This window comes from Pleurodeles waltl, chromosome 6 (assembly GCF_031143425.1).
Source record: "Pleurodeles waltl isolate 20211129_DDA chromosome 6, aPleWal1.hap1.20221129, whole genome shotgun sequence".
NCBI lineage: Eukaryota > Metazoa > Chordata > Amphibia > Caudata > Salamandridae > Pleurodeles > Pleurodeles waltl.
The window spans coordinates 798,760,795-798,786,047 of record NC_090445.1 but is presented as its reverse complement, the minus strand read 5'-3'; the positions used below and the strand labels follow the sequence as shown (position 1 = coordinate 798,786,047).

The 25,253-nt window shown below is 42.8% G+C and overlaps 1 protein-coding gene across 3 annotated transcripts in view; it reads right to left on the bottom strand.

The window, feature by feature from the left end:
- The window catches only part of LOC138300266 (VPS10 domain-containing receptor SorCS1-like), a 2,596,073-nt gene that overhangs the window by 1,716,799 nt on the left and 854,021 nt on the right, over positions 1-25,253 (bottom strand). For all 3 annotated transcript variants that reach the window (XM_069239431.1, XM_069239430.1, XM_069239429.1), the window contains exon 2: positions 6,764-6,831. In XM_069239431.1, the coding sequence (XP_069095532.1) occupies positions 6,764-6,831 (68 nt within the window). The remainder of the gene's footprint in view (positions 1-6,763; positions 6,832-25,253) is intronic.

Below are 25,253 nucleotides of genomic sequence, written 5' to 3'. Positions count from 1 at the left end.
TGGAGGGAATAAGTCCTCCCTGGTCAGACACTGAAAATAAAAGCAGCTCTGTCTCTTAGCCCATGCTTCAAAGACACTTTCTGTTTCAAAGTGTGTTCATCATGTTGTGGAAGTGTTCAACTGCAGGTTATATCCAGTAGAGCTAGGCGGAGCTCATGGAGATCAACTCTGCAGAATTCCACTGAGTTAGCTAAACACTCAGTGGAATTTTGCAGAGTTTCACATGCTGCAGAGTGATGCCTGCCCTACTGGCATCCTGGAAACAATGTGCCAGATCTCTGAAGCTTAGCTCTTCCGAGGTCAGGTGCATTCAGGTCAGGGTCTTAAGCAGCAAAAGCTGCCAGCTTCTGACACAGCCCACTGGTCTGGAGCATGCTGCTCTCCACACCTGTACACTTCCCTTCACCAACTGCCCTCCTTCACAAACTTGCTACGGCGGGCCAAGCACACCGCACGTCTTGCAGCAGCCTTGCAATTACTTCCTCTGCACACACAGCCTTACACTGCCCTTTCTTTAGGGCCCAGCACTAGAAGCGGACACTAACCTGGTCTCCAGCTCTCCCTGCAGGCCTCATCATTATACCCCCCTAACACCACTTTCTTTCTCAGGGACGCTGGGGAGACAGGTTCGTTACCGTGGAGCTCTGACAGCAAGTTTCCTTTTTAGCAAGCACAGACCCCCAACTCCCCACCCCGTCACATATGCAATAATGTCCAGGCCCAGTGTCCCATCCCCCATGCCCATAGACTAAAGGTAGAGGGGAAGGGGGCACTTGGCCTGGATGTTATTGCATGTGTGGCGGGGTCTGTGCTTAGAAAAAATGAATCCTTCAGTCAGAGCTCCATGGAAAATAACCTGTCTGCCCAGACTTTGAGAAAGTTCAGGGAGCCTGGGGAGACAGGTACTTTTCTGTGGAGCTCTGCCTCCAAGTTTCCTCTTTCACAAGCACACACCCCTCTCTCATATGCAAACAATAACCAGGCCCAATGCCAGCCCCCGTGTGCACAGAAGATAAAGTGAAATGGGGGTCTGAATGCTCTGCATCCAAGGTCCCCGTTGCCAGCAACCTGGCTCTCTGAGTCCTCAGCAGCCTGGGGTCAGAAGGAGTCAATGTGGACAGTGAAAAGAGGTAGGGGCTGGAACAAGAGCTGGTGCTAGTGCAACCCCCCCAGCCCCCTCCGGAGAACAACGTCAACTGGCATAAAGCAAAGCCTCGGGTAGGGGTCTCCTTGCCTGTCACAGTGCAAATGTCTTCATTTTGGGCAGAGTGTAAAATGCTGCCTAGTTGACTTGGGTCACACGCCAGTGAGCTCCACTCTGCTGCCGAGGCTAGTGGAGTTTACTGCAGTAGTGCGGAGCTCACTGCCCAACCTTAATTTCCAGGCACTGCCCTATACTGCTGGATGATAGACTGGTTCCCCAACAATATTCTAGCAAATGTACCGTGATGCCCATCCTCTCATTCCAAAAGTATACTGTGTGCTAGTCAGAAACAGGAGGCACAGACTTAAAACTTATGAGAATTGCTTATTCTTATGCAGCCCATCTGTATAGTACTTCTTTATTTCTAGGATAGTTTGTTTATCAACAAGACATGGAGTTGAATCACAAATGGTGTGTTAACGCGGATTTTCTCTCTCCCTGGCAGTTGATAGATCATAAAATATATGTTTCCATCAACATTTACTTTCTTCCATGTAAAGGCTGTTGATAGCAGTTTAGATTGTGTGCGCAATTTTATACTGAAATATCATAGTTAACAGCATGCTTCGCTCGAGCCCTGCAAAATTTACTGCTGACAAGTGTACATCGGCCCCTAATACTGACCAATACCACTGAGAGAAATCTGTTTGTGTGACCTTTTAGTGCCACTGGTAAATATCAATGTACAAAAGCGTATAATGTGATCTGATCCATGTTCCTGCTCCCCCTTAGTTTCCTGCTCACGTTTAAACACAGGGAGGCGTCAAGTGGAATGGGCGGGTGCTACCCGTGCTTCAAGCACAGTTTCATTAATATGGCACAGATTTATATTCATTTCTCAAAACCAGCGCCGCTCCCTTCATTCCCTCGTCTTTCTTTCTGGCACCTTATTAGATTCATACTTTCTCCTCTTTCGCTACTACATCGACTCTTGTTAGTAAACAGTGCATTTATCTTCAAATCTAAACACACTACATAATCTTTATTTCAATAATTTCTCTTACCAGTGCACCACCGACAGTCGTTACCTCCTAAATGTAAAATTACAGAACTTTAGCGCAGGACACGTTGAAACTCTGAAACACCTTGGAATATGGATACTCATAAAAAAAAAAAAAAAAATCCTTTTCACATTAAACGAATCTGATAAAAATGCAACCCTAGGTTAAATTAGAAATCCTTACTGTTGTGTGAGAGCTGTGGTTCTAGCAATAAAGGTGTGCAAGAACGTCTTGGCTGATCTCTAAGTGAATACGACCGCCTCCATCTTTGGTGACTCGCCTCGCTGACCAAGGTTTAAAAACAATTCTCCTCATGATGGTGTCAATAACTCCATAAGCATTTATAAATCCTGATAACTACCACTTTAATCTCTGGATGTGTCAAAATGAGAAATATGATAGACCAATGCTAACACTCCACGCTGTCCTATTTAAGCGGTTAGAAAACTGATCAGTTTATAGCCATCACTTATCAATAGGCTAATGATCCAATGAGCTTAAATATTACAGAAAGACCTCGCAGACAGTTGCACACCTCATTGTTTCTTTCCTTTAACCCCGATCAGCCATTTGTCCGTAAATTAACTGGTGTGCTGAGCCTTTCGTTGCCATTCTCGGGACAACAATACAAATGACAAAGCAGCAACAGATAATCAAGCATACCTTGCTTTACTACACATACATTTTCCTATCGAGGGTAGAGTAGGAGATGTAATATTTATCTAACAGCATAACGACTTATTTCATTGAAGGGCCCCATTATATAATTCATGATGAAATCGTGTTCATATTAAAGAAACAACCCAATTTACACACGAAAATCTGTATAACTCTGCCATTATAAGTGTTTGCAATTCTTCATCAATTTAGTTAGAAATTACACCCTTTCACATTGTGCCATCAATCATGTAACATTTCATGTAAATTTTGGCTGCATTCAAGATAAAGCTAAGCACACACATCGGGTCGTATTCCAACCTATTGACTTTTAAAGGGAAGTGGGCCAGTAGACTTAACTCCATGAATTTGGGTATATAAACAGGGCCTCTGCCCCTACCAACTCAGACACTTCCTGGAGAAGAAACTTGTAGCCAGACCCTGCATCCTGCCAAGAACTGCCTGGCTGCCCAAAGGACTCACCTGACTGCTTTCATTGATGGACTGTTGCCTTGCTGTTGCCCTGCTGCCTTGCTGCTCTCTGGCTGAGGGGAAGAAGAGCTCTCAAAAGGCTTGGATAGAGCTTTCCTCCTATTCCCTGAAGTCTCACGTCCAAAAAGATTAAATCTCTTCAAGAAGAACTCCTTGTGCGGCAAAATTCAACGCACAGCCTGCCAGAAACTACGCACAGCCTGCACCGCATTGAAAAGTTCACTGCACACTGAACCAGAATGACGCAGCCCGACTCTGCAACAAGAAGATCGATGCAACACCAGCGTAGTGACCGGAAATTTGACACACGGCCCACTGGATCAATGCACAGCCGATCTGGAACGCCGCAGCCAGACTTCCAGAGAGGAATCGATGCATCGCCTGCCATGCAGTAGAAAATTTGACCCAACGCCAACCGGATCGACGCAGCTCCTGTGACTTCATCCTGCCAGCATAGGAAATCCATGCACCGTCCCCGGTGCATCTGAAAATCCTGCACCCCAAAGAGGGTCCACGACCCAGCACCAGAACTTGGCACACAGCCTTCCCTGCGTGAAAACTAAATGATGCATCACTGTGCGCAGCCCAAGAAATCGACACACACCCCTTTGCTTCCATGCTTCTCCTCCTCTGTGGTTCTTTGCGGAGATTTTTCACACAAACCAGATACTGTGCTTGAAAGAGACTTTGTTTGCTTTTAAAAAGACTTAAGACACTTTATATCACTTTTCAGTGATCTCTCTACATTTACTTATTGCATCTTTGATCGTTTTGAACTGCATTTATCCAGATAAATATTATATATTTTACTAAACACTGTGTGGTGTATTTTTGTGGTGCTATATTGTGTTATTGTATGATTTATTGCACAAATACTTTCCATATTGCTTTTTAAATTAAGCCTGACTGCTCAGTGTCAAGCCACCAGAGGGTGGGTACAGGATCATTTGGATTCTGCGTGACTTACCATGACTAGAGTGAGGGTCCTTGATTGGATGGGGGTAACCTGACTGCCAACCAAAGACACCATTTCTAACATCAGCATAACCATATTGTCATCTGCATGCCTTACGTGTAACCAAAGCGTTTAGAAGTATTTTACAATGTTTACTTCACTTTATAGTACTTGTTGGGACATTTTTGGATGCGTCAAGCAGGAATCAAACATTTTAGGTAGATCTCTCATGCAGTGATCCAGGGCTAGTAAAGGAAGAAAAAAACTCTGAAATAAATAATTCATTATGCATTCTTCTGAGCATCCAGAGGAACGAACATGGAGAAGCAGGGGCAGTAAAAGAGGTGGGTTTAAGTTACGACATAAATAAATGGGGCATAATGGGGGAAGACTGGTTTAGAGAGTTTCTGGTTTCTAAGTCAGTACGAAGTATTAAGGAAAGATGAGAGAAGACGTGTAATGGAGGCTAGCAGAGAGGGAAGAGTGTAAAACAAAAGGCAAGCAAAGAAAGGGAGGCACTGCTGAAAAATTCATCGAGCTGACAATGGGAGAATATTTGTTAGATTAAGTCAAGAGGGAGCCAAGGTGAAACATTTTGAAGAAAGGAACTTTATTTCTTGTGCAACATTATATCTATATCCTAGGCTTTAACTTTACATATATGTTGCCTTTTATATTCCCCTCAGTAGTTCTGTACAAATTTCATGCCAACTAAAATATAAATGCCACCTTCTACTTAAGGATGAGTGCAGTTCACAACACATGTCAAGTTTTGTTTACAGCGGAATATTGGCCTCCCACGGATAGTGAAGTTTATCACTTGACCAACATCTACCCCAGGTATCGTTTTGTTTTTTTCTCTGCAAAATTGCAATATTTGCTTCTGAGTGCTACCGTTATTTTGAAAATTAACGTGAGGTTTGCTCATGAATAAATAACTAATACCATTTCCAAGCGACTTTTAAATTGGATGGATATCATCAACTATATTCTTTCTCATTACATTTAGTGGGATGCAAATGTGGGAAGCTTCTCGGCCATTCAGTAGCAAGCATAGTATCCATAATAATTATCACAAACTCCGAAGAGAAAATCTTCGCACATCCCCTAATTGTAAAGCATAGTACAGAGTGTGCTCCAGCATCGCCTTTTGAGAGATCTATTCAATGCAGCACTTACAACCACTAAGGGCCATACCTGGGTTTTCCTCTAGAATGATCCCACCCAGTCTAAACACACAGAGGGTGGCTTTGCCCACTAAAGTTCTGCTTGCTTTGTTTTTTGTAATATAGGCTTAGAAACCACTCTTCCCCTCCTGTCTCACTCACCGGAGTCTACTTCGTCCCTTTCTTTCTCTTCCTTCTTACTCCTGTTAGAACGTTTTGTTCCTCATACTCCCACCCCCCCACCATATCTTGTCTTCCACGCCCAGTCCTTCTCCCTCCAAGCTCCCTAAAGTAACTGTTCTATTTTTTCCCATGTTCTTTCCCTTACATGCTCTTCTATCTAGCCCATTTCTGCCCCCAACCTTCTTTTACTCGTCCTTATTCATTTTTCCCTTTGTCACTTTTTCCGCGTCTTGCGTTTCTCTTTTCCATTTTCACCTTTCCTCCTGTCCTTTCCCTTCTTAATTCTTCCATCCCGCCCCCTCCCTCAAGAGTAAAGGTACGACCCAAGTAGACTTTTTAAATCACTCAGCGTCGAGGACTTTAAATCTAGCTGCATTTGGTACATGTAGCCGCCCCCCGCCTAAGAAAAAAAAAAGTCCCAATCGCCCCTTCTCGGGTATCACTACACTTGCTGTCCCACTGACAGCTGCGCACTTAGCTTGAGAAGGAATCCTAGCAGAACGCCCCACTTGCTTTTGACCACCAGGAACGTTCACTTGGACCTAAGGCGTATGTTTTTTTTTTCTTTTTCTATACGCACTGCACGCGAGCCGACCCAAAGTAACATTTGGTACGTGCAGACAGCTCTGGAAGAAGCAACAGAGCCGGGGGAAATAAACAATAAAATAGAGAGAATGCTCTCATTTATTTACAAGGTTAAGGGGTGGCTTTTTCTTTATCCATCCCACCTGCTGCTTGGCTTACTTTAAAAGACAGCGGCTGGTGCAACGGAGCAGTCATTGACATGCGGGTCTCATTTTCCAGGGCCGGGGATTTACTGTACCTTACTGGCACCAGATAGGTAAACATGCGGCTTGTCCTAGCCCTGCCGTTGTAGTCTGCGGCTTGGGATGGCTGGACTGCATTTGGAACACATCCAAACGCGTTTCCTTCAGAATAAAGACACTGAGACTTTAAGCAGCGAAAGCAGAGGCACACGGGGACGCGAGCCTGCCAGGCTTTATGCAGGACCACAAACCAAATTACATTCACTGGGCAAGCGGTACTGTTTTACGTGCTCATGTTTTTCTAAACAGGTAATTAGCAGTCGCATTCAGCTACGCACCTCCACAGCGAGCTCTCGGTGATGCTCCCCAGGTTGTAGTCGTAGAGCTTAGTCAGAATGAGAATCACCTGCAGGCGAGAGAGAGAGAGAATCTGGTTAGTCTTAAACAATTACTGCCGTTTCACTCCAAATGAGATGACCCACGGGAGGGTTCAGTGTTCATTTATTGGACGCGTCGCTATAATTGAAGGAACTGCTCTAGAGAACGCCTAATCTGACGCGGGGGTTTACGTTAGGAGCTGCAAGGGTCATCTATCCACTACACTAACATAGCGGCGCTCTTATTCCACCTACCTCATTCTCTACCGCAAAACCTACTAATGACCGGAAGTGCTATGGACCAGCTGAGGCAAAAGAACAGTAGTGTGAATTGCTTCCAACACAGTCTGCTTGTCAGTGTTTCCTGGACCACCTTTATTATGTACTGCGTTTACCTGTTTAGTGAGTAGATGGGCATCCTTCTCGATCACACAGGGCCCGATGCACAAAAATATATTTAAGTAGTGGGGACTTACTCTTGAAAGCCTTCTTAAATTCCCATCAATCCTTTCATTAGGCCAGGTCTCAGATCCAGTAGTAATTAGAAACTGCTCACTATCGACCACTAAACGAATTTCCTTAATTTTACAGGCAAGATCACTGATCGATTTGTGAACAATTAATGTAAAAAACGTTAAGGTTATCCATGTCGGCGCTTTAGTTCCTATTTATATTTTACATGTTTTGATTGTTACATCTCCTAAGAGAGTTTCTGTATTTTTGCTGTTATGACAGATTACTCTTATATAGCTCACAATTTGAACTGAATCACCTCCAGGGACCTATTACACATAGGATACACTTTGTTTTCTCTACGGTGCACCCTAAAACAGGTGCGCTGGGTTCAAACAGAGAAAGTGCGCCCTATTACATTGTATGCGCTGCCCCCAGGGCAGCCACAAACTCGTTTTGCCCCCAGGGCAGCACATTCAAGTCCACTTGCACTTTTAAGGGGGATTAGAGATCCCCTTGCAGGGAGGCACACTGAGTGACTGCACCCACCTGCAAGAGGATGTCTGGGGGGTCCATAGGACACCCTTTTCCCCCCTCCAGCAGGCTGACATCAGGTGGCGCACCGACAGTGAGCCACCTGACAGCTTCTGTGCCTCTGCACCCGCTTCTATTATACGGAGTGGGCACAAAGGTAAAGGGATTCCCTCATTTGCATGGGATCACACTCCCATTCAAACTGAGGAACACCCTCTGGTGATAGCGCTGGTGCTATATTTGTGCCACTACTATCTCTATTACAGAAAGGGACGCACAAGCATCTGCAGCCCTTTCCGTAATATCAAAGTGCCCTGGGGCGGGTGTGAGCAGAGTGGAATCACATTCCTGTTGTGCCCCCAGGGCACTCTGTATAATATGGCCCCAAGTGTTTAAAATTGAAATTGAGAGCTCTGGAGTTGTGGTAGAAAGAGTTTCTCAGTGTCAGAAGGTCAAAATAATGTTCATAGCACCTCATTTTTCCAATCATTTGTCTTTCTGCAGAGCAATTTCTCTTGCTATTGGGATTCTTTTTATGTGTGTGTGTGTGTGTGTGTGTGTGTGTGTGTGTGAGAGAGAAGGAGGTACATAGTTGTCAGACTATTGAAGGTGAAAGTAAAAGAAAATACAGTGCTTACAGTGGAGTGGGTAAGTTGTGTGTCTGGGGTGGGGAAGGGATGGAAAAGAGAGCAAGTGCATTCAGTAGATAGTGGAATGTATCTGCTGAAGAAGGAAGAGATATGGCATGAAATATGTAGATGAGGATTTCACATAGATGTGCTCAGAAAAAGGGCATGCAGGTCTAAGAGTGAATTTAAAAGGGGTCAGTGAGACACTCGGAAGACCCCTAGCCGATCCAGGGGGCCACACTTTCAGAACTAAAACATTTGATATTAATTATGACAACATTCTGCTTATTTTTAATTTATCTTAAACAGCTAACAGCCATTGACAAAGCTGGCAGTCCTGACTGCTGTTAGGTGTATATCAGTCAGGACATACACTGAAAATGGAGGGCCTAGTACAGGAACAGCAAGCTGACCATGGAGGGCAGGGGCAGTAAGCAGATCATGAAGGGCAAGTGGAAGGGGGTTGGGGGGATACAGAGTAAAATGTGCAAGCATGAGGGGGTCATGGGCAATGTGCTGAGCATGGAGAGCAGACCGGCATGAGCAGGACTAGCAGAGGGCATGGGGGTGGGGCTGGAATAGCAAACTGACACAAAGGACAGGAGGAACACAGATGGGGCATGGTGGGTAGGCACTACAAACTGCCCAGGAGAAACAGAAGGGAGAGAGGGAGAGGGGCGGTGGAATGGGCAACAAGCTGATCATAGAACGCAAGAAGGAGACAGGGACTGCAAGCGGACCATTCAGGGAAGGCCGGTGTGGACATGGGCACGCGCACAAATAAATGAGGGGAGGAGGGAGGATGGCAAACTGACCGCAGATATGAGGAATCAAAGCCAGGGTCAGCAAGATGACTATGGAGAGCAGAACAGCACATACTCAACTGACTGTGGAGAGCAGGAGTGGGGGGGGGGAGGGGGTGTCTTTCACACAGATTTTATGGTAGATAGGACGGCAGAAGGGCAGCAAGCTGACCAAGGAGGGCAGACCAGCATATGCAGTGCCAGCATAAACCACAGGCAGCTGAGAGCGGGACAGGGGCAGAAATTTCAGCATGGCAGGCAGACCGTCAGGCAGGAGTAGAGCAGTGGACCATTGGCAGACAGGAGGGAGGACACAGGGGCAAGAGCATGGAGCTCTGAGGGGAGAGGCAGCAAACTAATTGTCCTACCCCTCTGTACTTAATCGCTGATGTCAGGACAGTTGGGGCAAGCACATGCACACAGAGTACTGAGGGCTTGGGGATGATTACAGACAGAAAACTAGTCCCGAAGGACAGAAGCAAAATAGGGGAATGGCCATGGGGAACCAAGAGCATAAGGGAAAGGAGGGGCAGCAAGCTGACCACAGAGAGCAGGAGGGAGTGCAGGATAATGCAGAGGTAGCATGAGGGAGGGAGGTAGGTAGGGACAGCACGCTGAGTGTGGCAGGCAGGGCAGCATAAGCAGAGTAAGCACAACAGACCACAGAAAGCAGGAGGGGGAGGCATGGACACACAGAGGGAGAATGGGGGACAGGTGAGAAATTGCAGGGGCAGCAAGCTAACGTATGAGGGAAGGCTGACAGGGTCAGCAAACTGACCATGGAGGGTAAGAGAGGGGTGGCAGGGGCACAAAGGAGAACCAGGGTAATGCAGGAGGGAGGCAGGAACATCAAGCTGATCACGGAGGGCAGGCTGCTGTGGCTTGGCCTCTGAAGGCGGGGTCATTCAGCCAACATCTCATTGTGCATGACTGAAGGCAGTACACAGTTGGAGTGCTGGCTGAATATGTTAAAAAACCTAAGAATTCACAGGCAACAAAACAAAAAGTTTAAAATGACATTAAAGAAAGGTTATAGAATGAGTTAAACACAAATGTTTATAAACCAAAAGACGTGTCCAAGTTATAGATTATTGACTAATGATAGTAATATTATTAACTACAACTAGCACTCTTGTCATGCGCTGCTTCTTGCCTCACAGATTATTATTTTTACATGGCATTTCTCCCATCAGACCTCAGTCAGTATATACAGGCAATGAAATTCAGTTATTTAGGCCCATAAAGTGTGCAACAAATTGAAAAAGGAGGGATGATATACAACCACCCAGAGCAGCAGTTCTTAACCTGGGGTTCATGACACCTGCTGAGTGGATGTAGGATCATTTAGAAAATAAAATATTAGCAGTCAATAAAGCACAGAGTAAAAACAAAATTGAAAATGTTAAAAATATTACATAAATTTGAATGATTTCAAATTAAGTTGGTATCCTTAGCTTGATTTGAGAGAGCAGAGCAAGTGCAGCAAACAATACAGTAGAGATGTGGGTAGCTTCAATTAAAGCACCAACAAAAATGCATGCATTAGGAGCTAAAAACAGTGATATTCTAGAATCTAGCATATTGCTTGGTCTTTTAGAATTCAAAAAATATTTTAAAAAGCTCCAGTCTTCCCAATAAAATGAAATTTTCTTTATATTTTCTTGCTAGTTAACTACAATTTTTAGTCATTTTTTTATTTTTTTGATGTGTACTTCTTATGCAAATGTTATTTTGAAGTCCAATACATTAAAATTACTTGGGCTTGGGACTTTGATTCCAGTAATTACTCAGTGGGGGGGTCCTTGGCTTCACATAACATTTCAGTGGCACTCCATTGAAGTGAAAAGGTTTGGAACCCTGGCTTTAATCATTTCAATTGTCTCATTCCGAATTTCTTGCTTCGCTTTCATTTGTATTCCCTCATCTTTTATTTGTCCTTGTTCTTACTGACCTATTAGATGGGTTTCATATTTTAACCATACATTGCCGTAAGTACAAGTACCGCTTTGCAGTGGGAGTACAAAGTATTTGCTAAAATATAGGGCATTGGAGAAGGTGAAAATATATAGTAAGTGGAGTACTTTTGTGGCATCCAGAATCCTATTCATCTTACTTGTGATTAAAAGTTGGGCAGGGTGTGTATATTGCATAGAGTTTGGGTCAAAGAAATGTTTTAGCTCACAATAGCCAATTTGGTCACTATTTTAATAACGTCAATAACCTCTACGTCCTTTCTGCTATTTCATGAATGATACCCTCCAAATTTACCTAAGATTGTATCCAGAATGAACATTTCAAAATGTTTTCTTTTCTTAGGTAGCTCATACGATCAACCAAATTTTGAAAAAGCACTTTCCATTCCTTCTTAAATTATATCCATGCAAATCATTAGAGACAAGTTAAATATGGAGAGATTCATAAAATACAGAGGATTTCATATTCAATGACATATCAAGTAAAAGGCCAATTTAGACAGTTAGGCCGGTCATTTCCAAAGATGCCTTTGTGTTAATTCCCATGGCAATTAGCAATCCACTTTCCTTTAAAACAGATCATATGCTCTGCCAGAACTTCGTACTACTTGATAGATCCAGTGTTTTCAGCGATGCTTGGAATACTAATTATCAAAATTTAGATCTAAACTCCAAGAAACTAATATAACTGGTCGCCAGTGCTACAAATGTGACCACCATAATGGTGTATTTAGACCCTAAATATTGAGAGCAGATAAGACCTGGGTAGTTATCCATAACCATCCTTTAATATTAGGTACACCTAAAACATTTGGCACCTTGGGATCTAAAATGGAGCAAATAGAAGGCAAAACCCCAGATGCGCTTCATGAAAATTCATACAATTAGTTTTTGTTTTTGCTTCCACTAACATGCATGGTGTGCCTTTTATTGTATTTTCTTTCTGTTAATACACTTTGAAGCCTCTCTTGTTTTAGGGACAAACTTACTTTAGGAAGAATATTAACTGATTACCCATTTTTTGCTATTCAACGTCTTTAAGCATGGCTGCCACATATCTACAGGAATTTCAGTACGTTATTAGTGAGACATTTGGTGAGAGCCACTGGCTCTTTATATTCAGTAACAAGAAAGTTGAAGGAGAAAAGTCATGAGCATAGTGAATTCCAAATTGATATCTAGAATTTAGAGCAACTTTTTGTTATGCTCAGAGGATTCCAGTGCAATTTACCCATGGTACTCTAAAAATAGTAACACTTCTCACACACTCCTATTACACATTGAAATAGTCACTGTTAGAAATGGGGTCTCTGGTTGACAGTCAGGTTACCCCCTGTTCAAGCAAGGACCCTCACTCTAGTTAGGATAAAAGAGAATCACCCTCAGCTAACCCCTGCTTACCCCCTTGGTAGCTTGGCAGAGCAGTAGGCTTAACCTCAGAGTGCTGGGCGTAAAGTATTTGTACCAACACACACAGTAACTTAATGAAAACACTACAAAATGACACAACACCAGTTTAGAAAAATAGGAAATATTTATCTAGACAAAACAAGACCAAAACGACAAAAATCCAACATACACAAGTCAAGTTATGATTTTTTAAAGGTTTAAAATAAAAAGAGTCTTTAGGTAGTTGTAACAACACACTAGCGCTGCTAGCGTGTAAATGTACCTGGTTTGCGTCAAAAATAACCCCGCACGGGCGGTGTGCGTCGAAAATAACCCTGCACGGTTATATGCGTCGAAAACAACTCGGCACGGCGATGCGCGTCGAAAAAGCCAGCCACGCGACGGTCCGAAAGTCCCGCGGCGCAGGTTGCGATCTCTCAGCCTTCGTCAGCGATGCTGCGCGTCGTTTCTCCTGCTCCGGGCGTCGATTCTCCGGTCGCGTTTCCTGCGGCGTCGTTTCTCAGCTGCGGAGCCGGCGTCGCGTCGTTTTCTCAGCCGCGATCGGATTCGCGTCGATCTTTTCTCCGCACGGCGCTCGGTGCGTGTATTTTTGTCCTTAGGCTGCCAGCCTCTCCTTTCAGGGTCCCAGGAACTGGAAGGGCACCACAGAGCAGAGTAGGGGTCTCTCCAGAGACTCCAGGTGCTGGCAGGAAGAAGTCTTTGCTATCCCTGAGACTTCAACAACAGGAGGCAAGCTCTACATCAAGCCCTTGGAGATTTCTTCTTCAAGATGGAAGGCACACAAAGTCCAGTCTTTGCCCTCTTACTCTGGCAGAAGCAGCACTGCAGGAAAGCTCCACAAAGCACAGTCACAGGCAGGGCAGCCCTTCCTCCTCAGCTAACAGCTCTTCTCCAGGCAGAGGTTCCTCTTGATTCCAGAAGTGTTTCTCAAGTTTGTAAGTTTGGGTGCCCTTCTTATACCCATTTTAGTCTTTGAAGTCACCTTCCTTCAAAGGGGACTCACACCTTCTTGTGAAATCCTGCCTTGCCCAGGCAAGGCCTCAGACACACACACCAGGGGGTTGGAGACAGCATTGTCAGAGGCAGGCACAGTCCTTTCAGATGAGAGTGACCACTCCACCCCTCCCTCCTAGCAGAGATGGCTAATCAGGAAATGCAGATTACACCCCAGCTCCCTTTGTGTCACGGTCTGGTGTGAGGTGAAAAACAACCCAACTGTCAAACTGACCCAGACAGGGAATCCACAAACAAGGCAGAGTCACAGAATGGTTTAAGCAAGAAAATGCTCACTTTCTAAAAGTGGCATTTCCAAACTCACAATCTTAAAATCAACTTTACTAAAAGATGTATTTTTAAATTGTGAGTTCAGGGATCCCAAACTCCACATGTCCATCTACTCTCTAGGGGAATCTACACTTTAATCATATTTAAAGGTAGCCCCCATATTATCCTATGAGAGAGACAGACCTTGCAACAGTGAAAACGAAATTGGTAGTATTTCACTGTTAGGACATATAAACCACATTACTATATGTCCTACCTTATCCATACACTGCACCCTGCCCTTGGGGCTACCTAGGGCCTACCTTAGGGGTGCCTTACATGTAAGGAAAGGGAAGGTTTAGACCTGGCAAGTGGGTACACTTGCCAAGTCGAATTTACAGTGTAAAAATACACATACAGACACTGCAGTGGCAGGTCTGAGACATGATTACAGAGCTACTTATGTGGGTGGCACAACCAGTGCTGCAGGCCCACTAGTAGCATTTGATTTACAGGCCCTGGCACCTCTAGTGCACCTTACTAGGGACTTACTAGTAAATCAAATATGCCAATCATGGATAAACCACTTACATACAATTTAAACAGGAGAGCATATGCACTTTAGCACTGGTTAGCAGTGGTAAAGTGCTCAGAGTTGAAAAGCCAACAGCAACAGGTCCGAAAAAAATAGGAGGCAGGAGGCAAAAAAGACTGGGGATGACCCTGCATAAGCAAAAGTCTAACAGTCACTAATCCTTGTTAGAAATGTCATCCTTGGTGTGGTCTCCCTTAAATTTTTGCCTCTGTTCCCCAGGTTGTTGATGTGTGCTGGACTCTGATTTTACTGTTTTTGTTACTCTGGGCACTTAACCACTGCTAACCAGTGCTAAAGTGCAAGTGCTCCTTTACAAAATGTGTATGTGATTGGTTTATCTGTGATTGGCATATTTGATTTACTAGTAAGTCCCTAGTAAAGTGCATGAGAGGTGCCCAGGGCCTGTAAATCAAATGCTACTAGTGAGCCTGCAGCACTGGTTGTGCCACCCACATAAGTAGCTCTGTAATCATGTCTCAGACCTGCCACTGCAGTGTCTGTGTGCAGTTTTAACTGTAAATTTGACTTGGCAAGTGTACCCACTTGCCAGGCCTAAACCTTCCCTTTTCTTAAATGTAAGACACCCCTATGGAGGCCCTAGGTAGCCCCAAGGGCAGGATGCAGTGCATGGTTAAGGTAGGACATATAGTAATGTGTTTAAATGTCCTGACAGTGAAATATTGCTAAATTAATTTTTCACTGTTGCAAGGCCTGTCCCTCTCAAAGGTTAACATGGGGGCTACCTTTAAATCTGATTAAAGTGTAGATTCCCTTTGGGAGCGGATGGACATGTGGAGTTTGGGGTCTCTGAGCTCACAATTTAAACATACATCTTTTAGTAAAGTTGATTTTAAGATTGTGGGTTTGTAAATGCCACTTTTAGAAAGTGAGGATTTTCATGCTTGTACCATTTCTGTGACTCTGCCTGTTTGTGGATTTCCCGTGTGGGTCAGTTTGACAGTTGCGCTGGTTGCACCTCACACTACACAGTGACACAAAGGGAGCTGGGGTGTGGTCTGCGTTTCCTGATCAGCCATCTGTGCTAGGAGTGAGGGCAGAAGTAGTCACTTACACCTGAAAGGGCTGTGCCTGCCCTCACACAATGCAGTCTCCAACCCCCTGGTGAGTGTCTGGGGCCTGGCTTGGGCAAGGCAGGATTACACCTTCAAAAGAGACTTTGCTTTGAAGTAGTCCTACTTCAAAGGAGAAATTTGGTATAAGAAGGGCACCCAAAACCACAGACTTTAGGAACACTTCTGGAAACAAGAGGAACCTCTGCCTGGAGAAGAGCTGAAGAGCTGAGGAAGAAGAGCTGCCATGCCTGTGACTGTGCTTTGTGGAGCTATCCTGCAGTTGCTGCTTCTGCCAGAGTAAGAGGACAAGGACTGGACTTTGTGTTGCCTTCCATCTTGAGAAGAACTCTCCAAAGGCTTGAGTTAGAGCTTGCCTCCTGTCTTTTTAAGTCTCAGGGACAGCAAAGACTTCTCTCTGCCAGCACCTGGAGCCTCTGGAGAGACTCCTACTCCGCCCTGTGGTCCCATCCAGTTCCTGGGACCTTGAAAGGAGAAGCTGGCAGCCTAAGAGGAGGAAATCCACGCACAGAGCACTGTGCGGGGAAAAGATAGACGTGACTCAGATCTGCGGCTGATGAGACGCACCGCCTGCTCCGCAGCTGAAAATCAATGCTCGCCTGAAACGCAACCGAAGATTCGACATACCTAGCTGGAGAAATGATGCGTAGCATCGCTGACAGAGGCTGGGAGATCGCAACCCACGCTGCATGGTTTTTGGATCATCGTGTGGCTGGATTTCCGACTCAAGCATCGCTGGGGGCATGTAAAAACAACGCAAGGCCTGCCTGGACCAGAGAGTGCTGACCGGATCGACGTATCGCTCTTCTGCGGAGAGAAGAAATGACGTGCCCTGACCCGACGAAAGGAGAAACGACGCAAGGTCTCGCTCGTGAGTGAAATCGATGCATCGCAAACCCTTTTTGATGCACACTCGCCCATGCGGGGTTATTTTTGAGGCACCCAAGGTACATTTTCACGCTAACAGTGTTAGTGTGTGTTTTGAACTACATAAAGACTTTTTGCTTTTTAATTGATAACTTGACTTGTGGATTGTGGATTTTTGTCGTTTTGGTCTTGTTTTGTTTAGATAAATATTTCTTTTTTTTCTAAACCTGTGTTGCCATTTTGTTGTGTTTTCATTAAATTACTGTGTGTGTTGGTACAAATACTTTACACCTACCAAGGGGGTAGGAAGGGGTTAGCTGAGGTTGATTCTCTTTTACCCTGACTCGAGTGAGGGTCCTTGCTTGAACAGGGGGTGACTTGACTGTCAACCAAAGACCCCATTTCTAACAATCCTATAACTTACTTCTTGAAAAACTATTATTCTATAGCTGTTTTAAGCCACTAAATGTGAACATAATTGTCCCACTTATTTTCATGTTTAAATCCGAATATTAAGCATTAGGTTTGTTCAATATGTGCAATGCGCTATATTTATGCTGGGCCTAGTTTGTCAATGTTTGGATGTGCACAAACATTCCATTGTGACTAATGCAGTAATTAGGCATGTCACAACATTTGTATATTATGTATTGTATTGTATTGTATTGTATTTACATATGCTGGAAAACGAACCCTTTCCCCACGTCAATCTGTGTTCACTGTGTCATTCACTTACTGTACATTCGTCCAGTTATATTAATTGTTGACATTCAATTTCTTTACACTTTTTTTGGATTTACAAACATTTTACTTAAATGACAACAGGGCCTGCACACATCCTGATAAAAAGTGGACTAGTCTAAGCTAGGAATTTAGCAAAATGCGAGAAGCGCATGGCTGATGGAACTTCTGTCCTGTCTTACTGACCTCTTGCCTGGCCTTTTTGACTGGGGGAGGAGAGCTGGACCAGCAAACTCCTCTTCAACCCAGGACCCCAGAGTGACTCGAAAGGCTCCCCAACATCTTGCACCAGCCCCTGGACCAAGCTGTATCGAGTTCCTGACTCCAGGTTGTGCCGCTCAGGTCGTGGACCCTTTGTGTGACTCACCGGCACTGAAATCAAACTTTTGGGCCCCTAGCAACTGCGACCTTGTTGCTCACACCGCACATCAGTGCAAATCTCCGCCAGCCAGACTCTGCACTACAGCTGCTTATAGGGACCACCATTGCAAAGCTCCAGCAAAGCTGACCTACCTGTAAGGATAGCTGGCTCCTCAAACTTTGCTGACAGCCTCCTGCAGCCCTCCTTGTTCATCACAGCCCTCTGCCATGAACTAAAAGAAGGTAAAATATAGGGCCTAACTTGGTATCCGACCTCCATCGTGGTCAACCTAAATGCATACATTTGTCCTGGCCCAGTTTGACTAGATGGCTGCAATTGAGCTTGTAGGCACTATTTAACACTTACTTTCTTCTTTAAAAAATGTCTAACTCCAGCTCTACTGATTGGATTCTTGTTGTTTTGGTCTTTTTTGTTTATTAAGTTCTTCTCTATTTTTCTAACTCAGTGTGGGATCTTTTTGTATGGTGAAGTGTTGCTCTAACATCTTACATATTACCTCTAAGTTGAGCAAGACTGCCCTGTGGCAAGCTACCAAAGGGTTAAGACACTTAACTCGCATGCTATTGGTGCCCTTTCCACACATCTATTTTAGTCATGCAGGAAAGTTACAGAAACCAATTGAGAGAAGCTCCTTTTACCAACATGACTTTAGGACCACAACCCATACAATGAGGCATCAAATCACTGAATAGCAGTGTCACAGTGCACAGAGTCCCAATACTCCCATAAATACAGCCCGAAAAATGAGACAAATCTGAGGTGACCATGCAGAAAAGAAAGATTTGCTTCAATGCCTACTTTATTTGTTTAAATCTCTTAATGGAGTTTATTTCTGAATGCTTTAACCACCCAATTTCCATGTTATCCACATGTTTACTTTTCCTTTACAGTTTGTACATATTTGATGAACAGTGCCTCCACTGTGATGTTATCTCCATTTCGACTATACATGGGATGGGCAGAGGCTTATTTTCACAGAAATAGATTTTTTCTTCAGAATAATTTCAACTGTAATATTGTAATCCATTCATTAAAGTAACTCGGCCGCCTCATTTTCTCACACCATCTTCATGACTCTCACCAGCTGCTGTCAGATCATCAGCTCAGTCCTTTTCCCCTCCTCTGGTCGGACTGCTCCTGATTGTCTTTGCTGATCTGAAGGAGTGACACAATTAGTTCCACACTAGAGTGCATCGGGTCTGAACAGGCCTTTAGAAAGTAGGTGCTGTACCGAGAGATTAGGTGCAGCTGGAGGGCCTGCCAGGGATGCACGGCAGAGGAGAGCAGTGATAAAGCATGGGGCAGTTAATAAATAACTGGAAGGGAAGGCGACTGGAGTGCAAAGAGACAGAGCAAAGAGATAAATGAGACAGGCACTTCAATTGTCAGGGACTGGGAATCACTGAAGGTGATTTAGAGGATGGAACTGTACAACAAAGCAAAATGAATGGAAAGTCCTTCCAAGCAAAATATGAAGTGCAAAAGTACCGGCTGCGGAACACAACTGCGTCCGCTGGGATTAGACAGTTATATATAGTACAAATGAACATGGTAACAGAAGAAGACATCATTTCTAAGACAAAGCACGGTAGTCACTCAGCTCTGTATCAGCACGCTGAAGGCTGGGAGGTTAGTTTACTTGTAGGAGAAGAGGACCACAGAAGCCCATTTGCATGGTATGGAAGCAGAATTTGATTAACCCAGTACCAATTAAATTTTGTTAAAGCTGCCATGCTTGCTTCAGGTGCTTAGAAAACATCAGTCTCAAGCACAATATAGATGAATGGCAAAAAGGAAATGGCAAAAAATGAACAGGCAGTGGCAACAATTATAGCACATATGTTAATAAATATGAGTTGTAAGATTCTGGTTCCTCCTTCATATAGTAATTCTAGCTAGTGTATTGGAGGACAAGAAAAGGCAGTATTGCAGTTCAAAATATAATCCTATAAGAAGATGCTTACCCCTATGCCGATTTGTGTGTGCCATCTAGGACATTGTTTAAAAAAAAAAAAAACAGAGACGGAGCAGTAGTAATGTGGTAGTCAGATGATCAACATTACCACAGTGTGCCAATAGTCACAGTTCAGGCCATGAACCCTGCCTCCTTTCAGGTTAGGGCCAGCATGGATTGGCCCAGGTACCAGCTGCTGCCACTGACAGAAATTCTCCTTTCGAAACTTTGTCGGCATGATATTGTGTCATCTGATCAATTTTCAGTATTGTAAAGTATTCTAGAGGGAGCTTCCTGAAAGTAACTTTATATTAAGTGTCATAGTTATTGCAAGCACAAGCTAGACAATTACTAGTGCAATATTTGTGAAGTTTACCTCTAGCATTGCTATGTCATTGTCAAGCATACACTTTTGCAGGAACGAGTTAAACATTCTACCAATTAATTAGAATTTTTTGTATTTGATAATTACACCTTGTTATTATGGATACTTAACACAATAGACATGCAGAATATATGCATTGTGTGGTGAAGATTCTGTTGCTAATTAGTTAACAGAAAATTACTGTTTAATCTCAATATTTCTGGGCCTTCGTTCACACATCTGGTCTTTCTTTGAGTTACTTGTGTATTTGGAGTAATTATCCCTCCCGAATTTGTGCTGGACGTATTTAAAATATATTTCTACCTTTGTCATTGCACTCTCAATTTGGGGCCCCTCCATCAATTCAATATGGTTTCATGAGCTCCCTGTTTCTATATTCCACTTTTGTTCTTATGCCACAAAAGCAGGGGAGTGTCGCCGGAGGAAGGGGGCTGTTTGTGTTGATACACTGACCCAGTGTATTTTCTGGTGAATAGTTGGGTACAGGTGCTTTCAGTTGGGTACATTGATATAAGTGCCGAATTTCCCCTAGGATATTTGCATGCACACTCTGACAAATACACACATACTCTCTTCTTCCGTTTTGAAAGTCCTTGAAAATGTAGATTATTGTACAAAATATTGTTTTCTCTCTTACTACTCATCAATCCACCTTTCTCTCCCTTTCCACTGCTGCAAGCCCCTCTCATGTGCACTATTTGTCGTATAATGTATTTTAACATTTTTGCCAGCATGAATGTCAGGAAATCTGAAGCTAACAGCCCCTCCCCCTGCAAATCTTACTTCATCCTCGCTCAAAAGTTCAATTTGGATTCTGCTTAAACGTTGAGAAAATAGTAAGATTTAGATGTAAAGGTATTTCTCATTGAGGGATCGAGTAGTTACCTGACCAAAGCTGGAGAAGAAAAGGACAATAACACCAATAATCGTTTCAAGAAATTTGCAGATTCGTTCCATATTCATTTGTAGGAATATTTGCTAGCAAGATTAATTTTACAGAATTTCCAACAAGGGTAGATGAAGTCCTTTTTCCCTTTGTAAGCTCAACATATCTGATCTCCTTGCTTGAAAGGATGGCCCCAAGATCATTCATGTTTCCCACTGATGTGGGAAGACATTTCATTGAAAAGATACATGGCCAAACTGTATCCAGAACAAATAAATTACTAACTGAAAATCATTCTCTAAATGGTGGGAAACTAAAATAAGATTTCAAGATAATTTAAAAACAAATCTAAACATTTGATCGTGTGTAGTGTCAAAAGCGATAGGTTTTGTAATTGCCATAACAAATGCTAGTATTAAATTGAATGGATTGCTTATTTTACAGTTCCTTAAAATGCTCTTTGATACTTACTCACGTGTCTTAATTGTACTAAAGTGAATAAAGGAAACTGCAACCCATATATTTTAGGGAAAGCAATAAGATACAGAACATTCTGCGAAGCATTTAAAATAAAATATTTAAGACAAAATAATATATTAGAAATAAATGTATGAAAGCTGAAACAATATGTACCACCCAGTTTTTGTATTTTTTCCGGATTCGAAATATAATTGATTGAAAAAGTCATCACCATTTTCTCTAATTATCGTTAAGTTTGAATGGTTCTTGTGTTTTGAGGAGGGGGGCACTTAACCAAGTACAGGAAATAAAGCACACACCAAAGACCTTTACAGATCCCAGGAGTCGAATCCTGATTGGATCACTAAATAACTATATTTGGGCTCTGGCTTCAAAATGAAGCTGACAGACTAACACGACTCAAAGAAGTTTTACAGCTCTCGCGTTATATCAGGTAGATCAGTGGTTCCCAACCTTTTGATTTCTGTGGACCCCCACTTTAACATTAATGGAACCCAGGGACCCCCACTGCATCATCATGGGAATCCGGGGACCCCCGCCTGAGTCATTACTGGAAGCTGGGGACCTAATATGTCAATATTTGTTAATACTTTTTAATTTTCTAGGCTCTCGCGGACCCCCTGAGATCGCTTCGCGGACCCCCAGGGGTCCCCGGACCACAGGTTGGGAACCACTGAGGTAGATGGTCGAGCCTTGAAATGGTGGTAAAAATGTACGACATTGTGCTCAATTCACATAGCAATCCGGAGAAATGTACACAAAAGTGTGACTTCTGTAGCACAATAAGTGTGAATGTGTGTTGGGTTAACGTTTCAAAGTTTTTTGCTGCCTTGGAGTTAGTATATGAGCTATATTTGCACGTCTAATTTTAGGGCTTTGAAAATAGTGACGAATGGTCAATAGATAAAGCTAAAACAGCATCCTCTTGAATTGTGCTCTAACAGTTGTAATGTCATTTTCTCTTGTATTCAAAATCCTAAAGGAGCACAATGTTGACGGGGACTGATCAGATCGGGTTGGGGGGGATGGGGTGGTTATAAGAAGTGAAATTCTGTGATCTAATCAGTAAATTGCCAGACCTGAACATATTACCTGAAAATATCCTTTAGGATGAATGGCTTAATAGGATTTTAAAAAATCTCACTTCAAAATACAAGCTTATTACGACCCGGGTTTATTTTGCGGATTCCTCAAACACTTACAACTCCAGATAATTTTCAGAAGTTAAACACAGTAAATTACTTAAGGACACTAGCAATGATGTGGGACTTGAAGGGCCTAGGGCAAAAATACTCGACTCTGCCATCCTGAAATGATTGCTTTTGTGAGTGAGACGTAGAGGTTTTTGTTCTTAGTCATTTGCTTATGAATTAATTATTTTAATCCAAACACACGTTTGATTTCGGCTTTAACATTTTAAAAATGTCACCTCATTCACCATGCATGGTTTTGGACAAATTGGTAATTGTTTAAAGTTTTTGTCAAAGTCAATCTGCTAGTGAAAAATCCATTATGATCTTAAACCTGTCCTCCAGTTCACTTAAATTTGAGCAAAATTAATTTAGATAGTCGAGGCAAAACAAAGATCTAGCAGCCTACTCACAATTTTATTTCTCCGGTACTAAAAAAATGCTATTCTCCAACTTTGAGCCACGCCTTCTGCCTCACCGATATGTAATCTGCTGAGATCCCCGTCACAATTGTGTTTGTGTTCTTCACTCGTGTAGGTATATGTTTCAATAGTAAATGTGGGAGTGACTAGGGGGAGTGTCTGGAAAAAGTATAATACTTACTACTAAATGACAAGGGTTTAGGTGTAGACATGGTAGTATAAAACACACAGCCACAAAAGTCTGATCATTCCTAACTACAATTCCCAAGTTACCACATACCTAACCATATCAAAACAGCTGTAAATTTACTCCAGGCCAGCCTTCTACTCAAGCACCACACATGGCCCTCACACAGGTAATGCAACAAACTCCCCAAAGAAATAGTCCATATGAGTGACATTTTATTTCATGCACTCCACTAATGTTAAAAATCTAAATTAACACTATGTGTAACATATTTTAGGAAATATGTAATTATTTCAAATGTTAAACTTAATTTTAAAAACAAATTCAACTTATATAAAAATATTGGCATTGATGGAATATATTAGATGTTTAATAGTCATTATACATTGGCTTCATATGTTTTAATTTATATATTTAATTTGACAAGTTACTGTGGTGTAACATTTTATTAGTTCTAGTTTGAAAGTAAAAAATATAAAACTTTTATCTTAATATCTATATATCACTGATCCTCTAAAGCCATGCATGTATACATCTCTATCAATAGGTACATCTCTATACACAAACACTATATATATATATATATATATATATATATATATATATATATATTTCTTTTTGTTATCCCCCCAAAGCCTCCCCATCTTACTCTGGGTCAAGTCGCAAAGAGTAACAACAGCACCACCAAGTCAGAAGTTGAAGAATTCAATTTATTTCATTACTTCTTTAAAGTGCAATGTGCTAAACAGAAAAAAACTGGCAATGCTTCTTGTCCTGAGCCTTCTACTGGCCATTTACATACATGTTATAAAAAATAAAAAAAAACGAAGGTTACAGGGACATTGTAGTTCTGAACGTATTGGGAAAAAAACAAAAATTCTGCAATGTTAGTTATTTCAAATAACGAACTCATGCCCCAAGGTAACTATAACTCACGGGCCACCAAAAATGTCATTTAAAAAATGTGACTGCTAATGTTCCATTGAGGTTTTTAATGAGGTTATAAAGGTTATGAGTGCTAAAACATCTGGGGTACTTAGCAGTTCATGGCGAAGGAGCAAGTTCTAGTTACTTGAAATAACTAACTATTACAGAATTTCAGTGGTTTTGTGTGAATAAAAGTATACCCTAACTATAACGTCCCTGTAACTTTTTTTTCAGTGAATTTTTAAATTTTATTTTTTAAGTGTAAGTAATTTTAATTACTATAAATTAATCCAACCACCGTCGCACATGGCCTTCCATCGTGTGTAGCGGTGGTTACCCGCAAGGCCTGGCCTGTGGCTAGGCCTTGCAGCCAATCCTATATAACCACCCAAACCCGTGCCATGCACGGCCTTCCTCCTGTGCAGTGGGTGCTGGCTGCAGGGCCTGGCCTGTAGCCAGGCCCCCCGGCCAAACTCCCCCCCCCCCCCATTAAGCTCCAAACCCTGAGCCATGTACGGTCAATAGGGGCAACACTATATATATATATATATATATATATATATATATATATATATATATATATATGAGTGGGGTGTGTGAGTGCATGCAGTGGTGCCTGAGTGGGCCTGTGAGTGGGTGCATGAGTACGAGTGGGTCTGTGAGTGTGCAAACATTGTTTTCTTTTTTGTGTCCCCAATATTCACAAATTCCTCGCAATGCTACACAGGAAGGCTGCACGGGGAATCACAATGGATTAGTTAATATCCATATTGGGGGGGGGCAAAAAAAAAAAAAAAAACATCTCCCCATTTTCAAAAACATATAACCTATCACAATAACATTTTGCGATTTGATTCATGGGGGTAAGAGTACCTTCACCCTGCCCTAATTCTACCTTGCACATTTTCTTTCCCCTCATTTCAGCACTAGAGACCATTCCCTATTTTTGAAAACTGTAGCCGCAACTTCCATATCAGGTTGCAGCCAGCTGATGAGAGCAATCCTGTGACTCAAGGGTTTTGCGAATATGCCACAAGTGTATTTGTGAAGGCTTCACGTCTCCAGATATACACAGTTAGTTTTCATTTAACATCTCAAAAACTACTTAACAGATTTACACCAAATAACAAAGGCTCCTTTCTGGACAAAAAGCTACCTTTCTGCCAAATTTGGTCCAATTCGGTCCAACAGTTTGGGATGTCGTTGTACTCAAAATCCCCATAAGAATTATATTGGGAAACACACTTTGTGACCCCCCCTCTTTCTCAGCCTCCGCTTG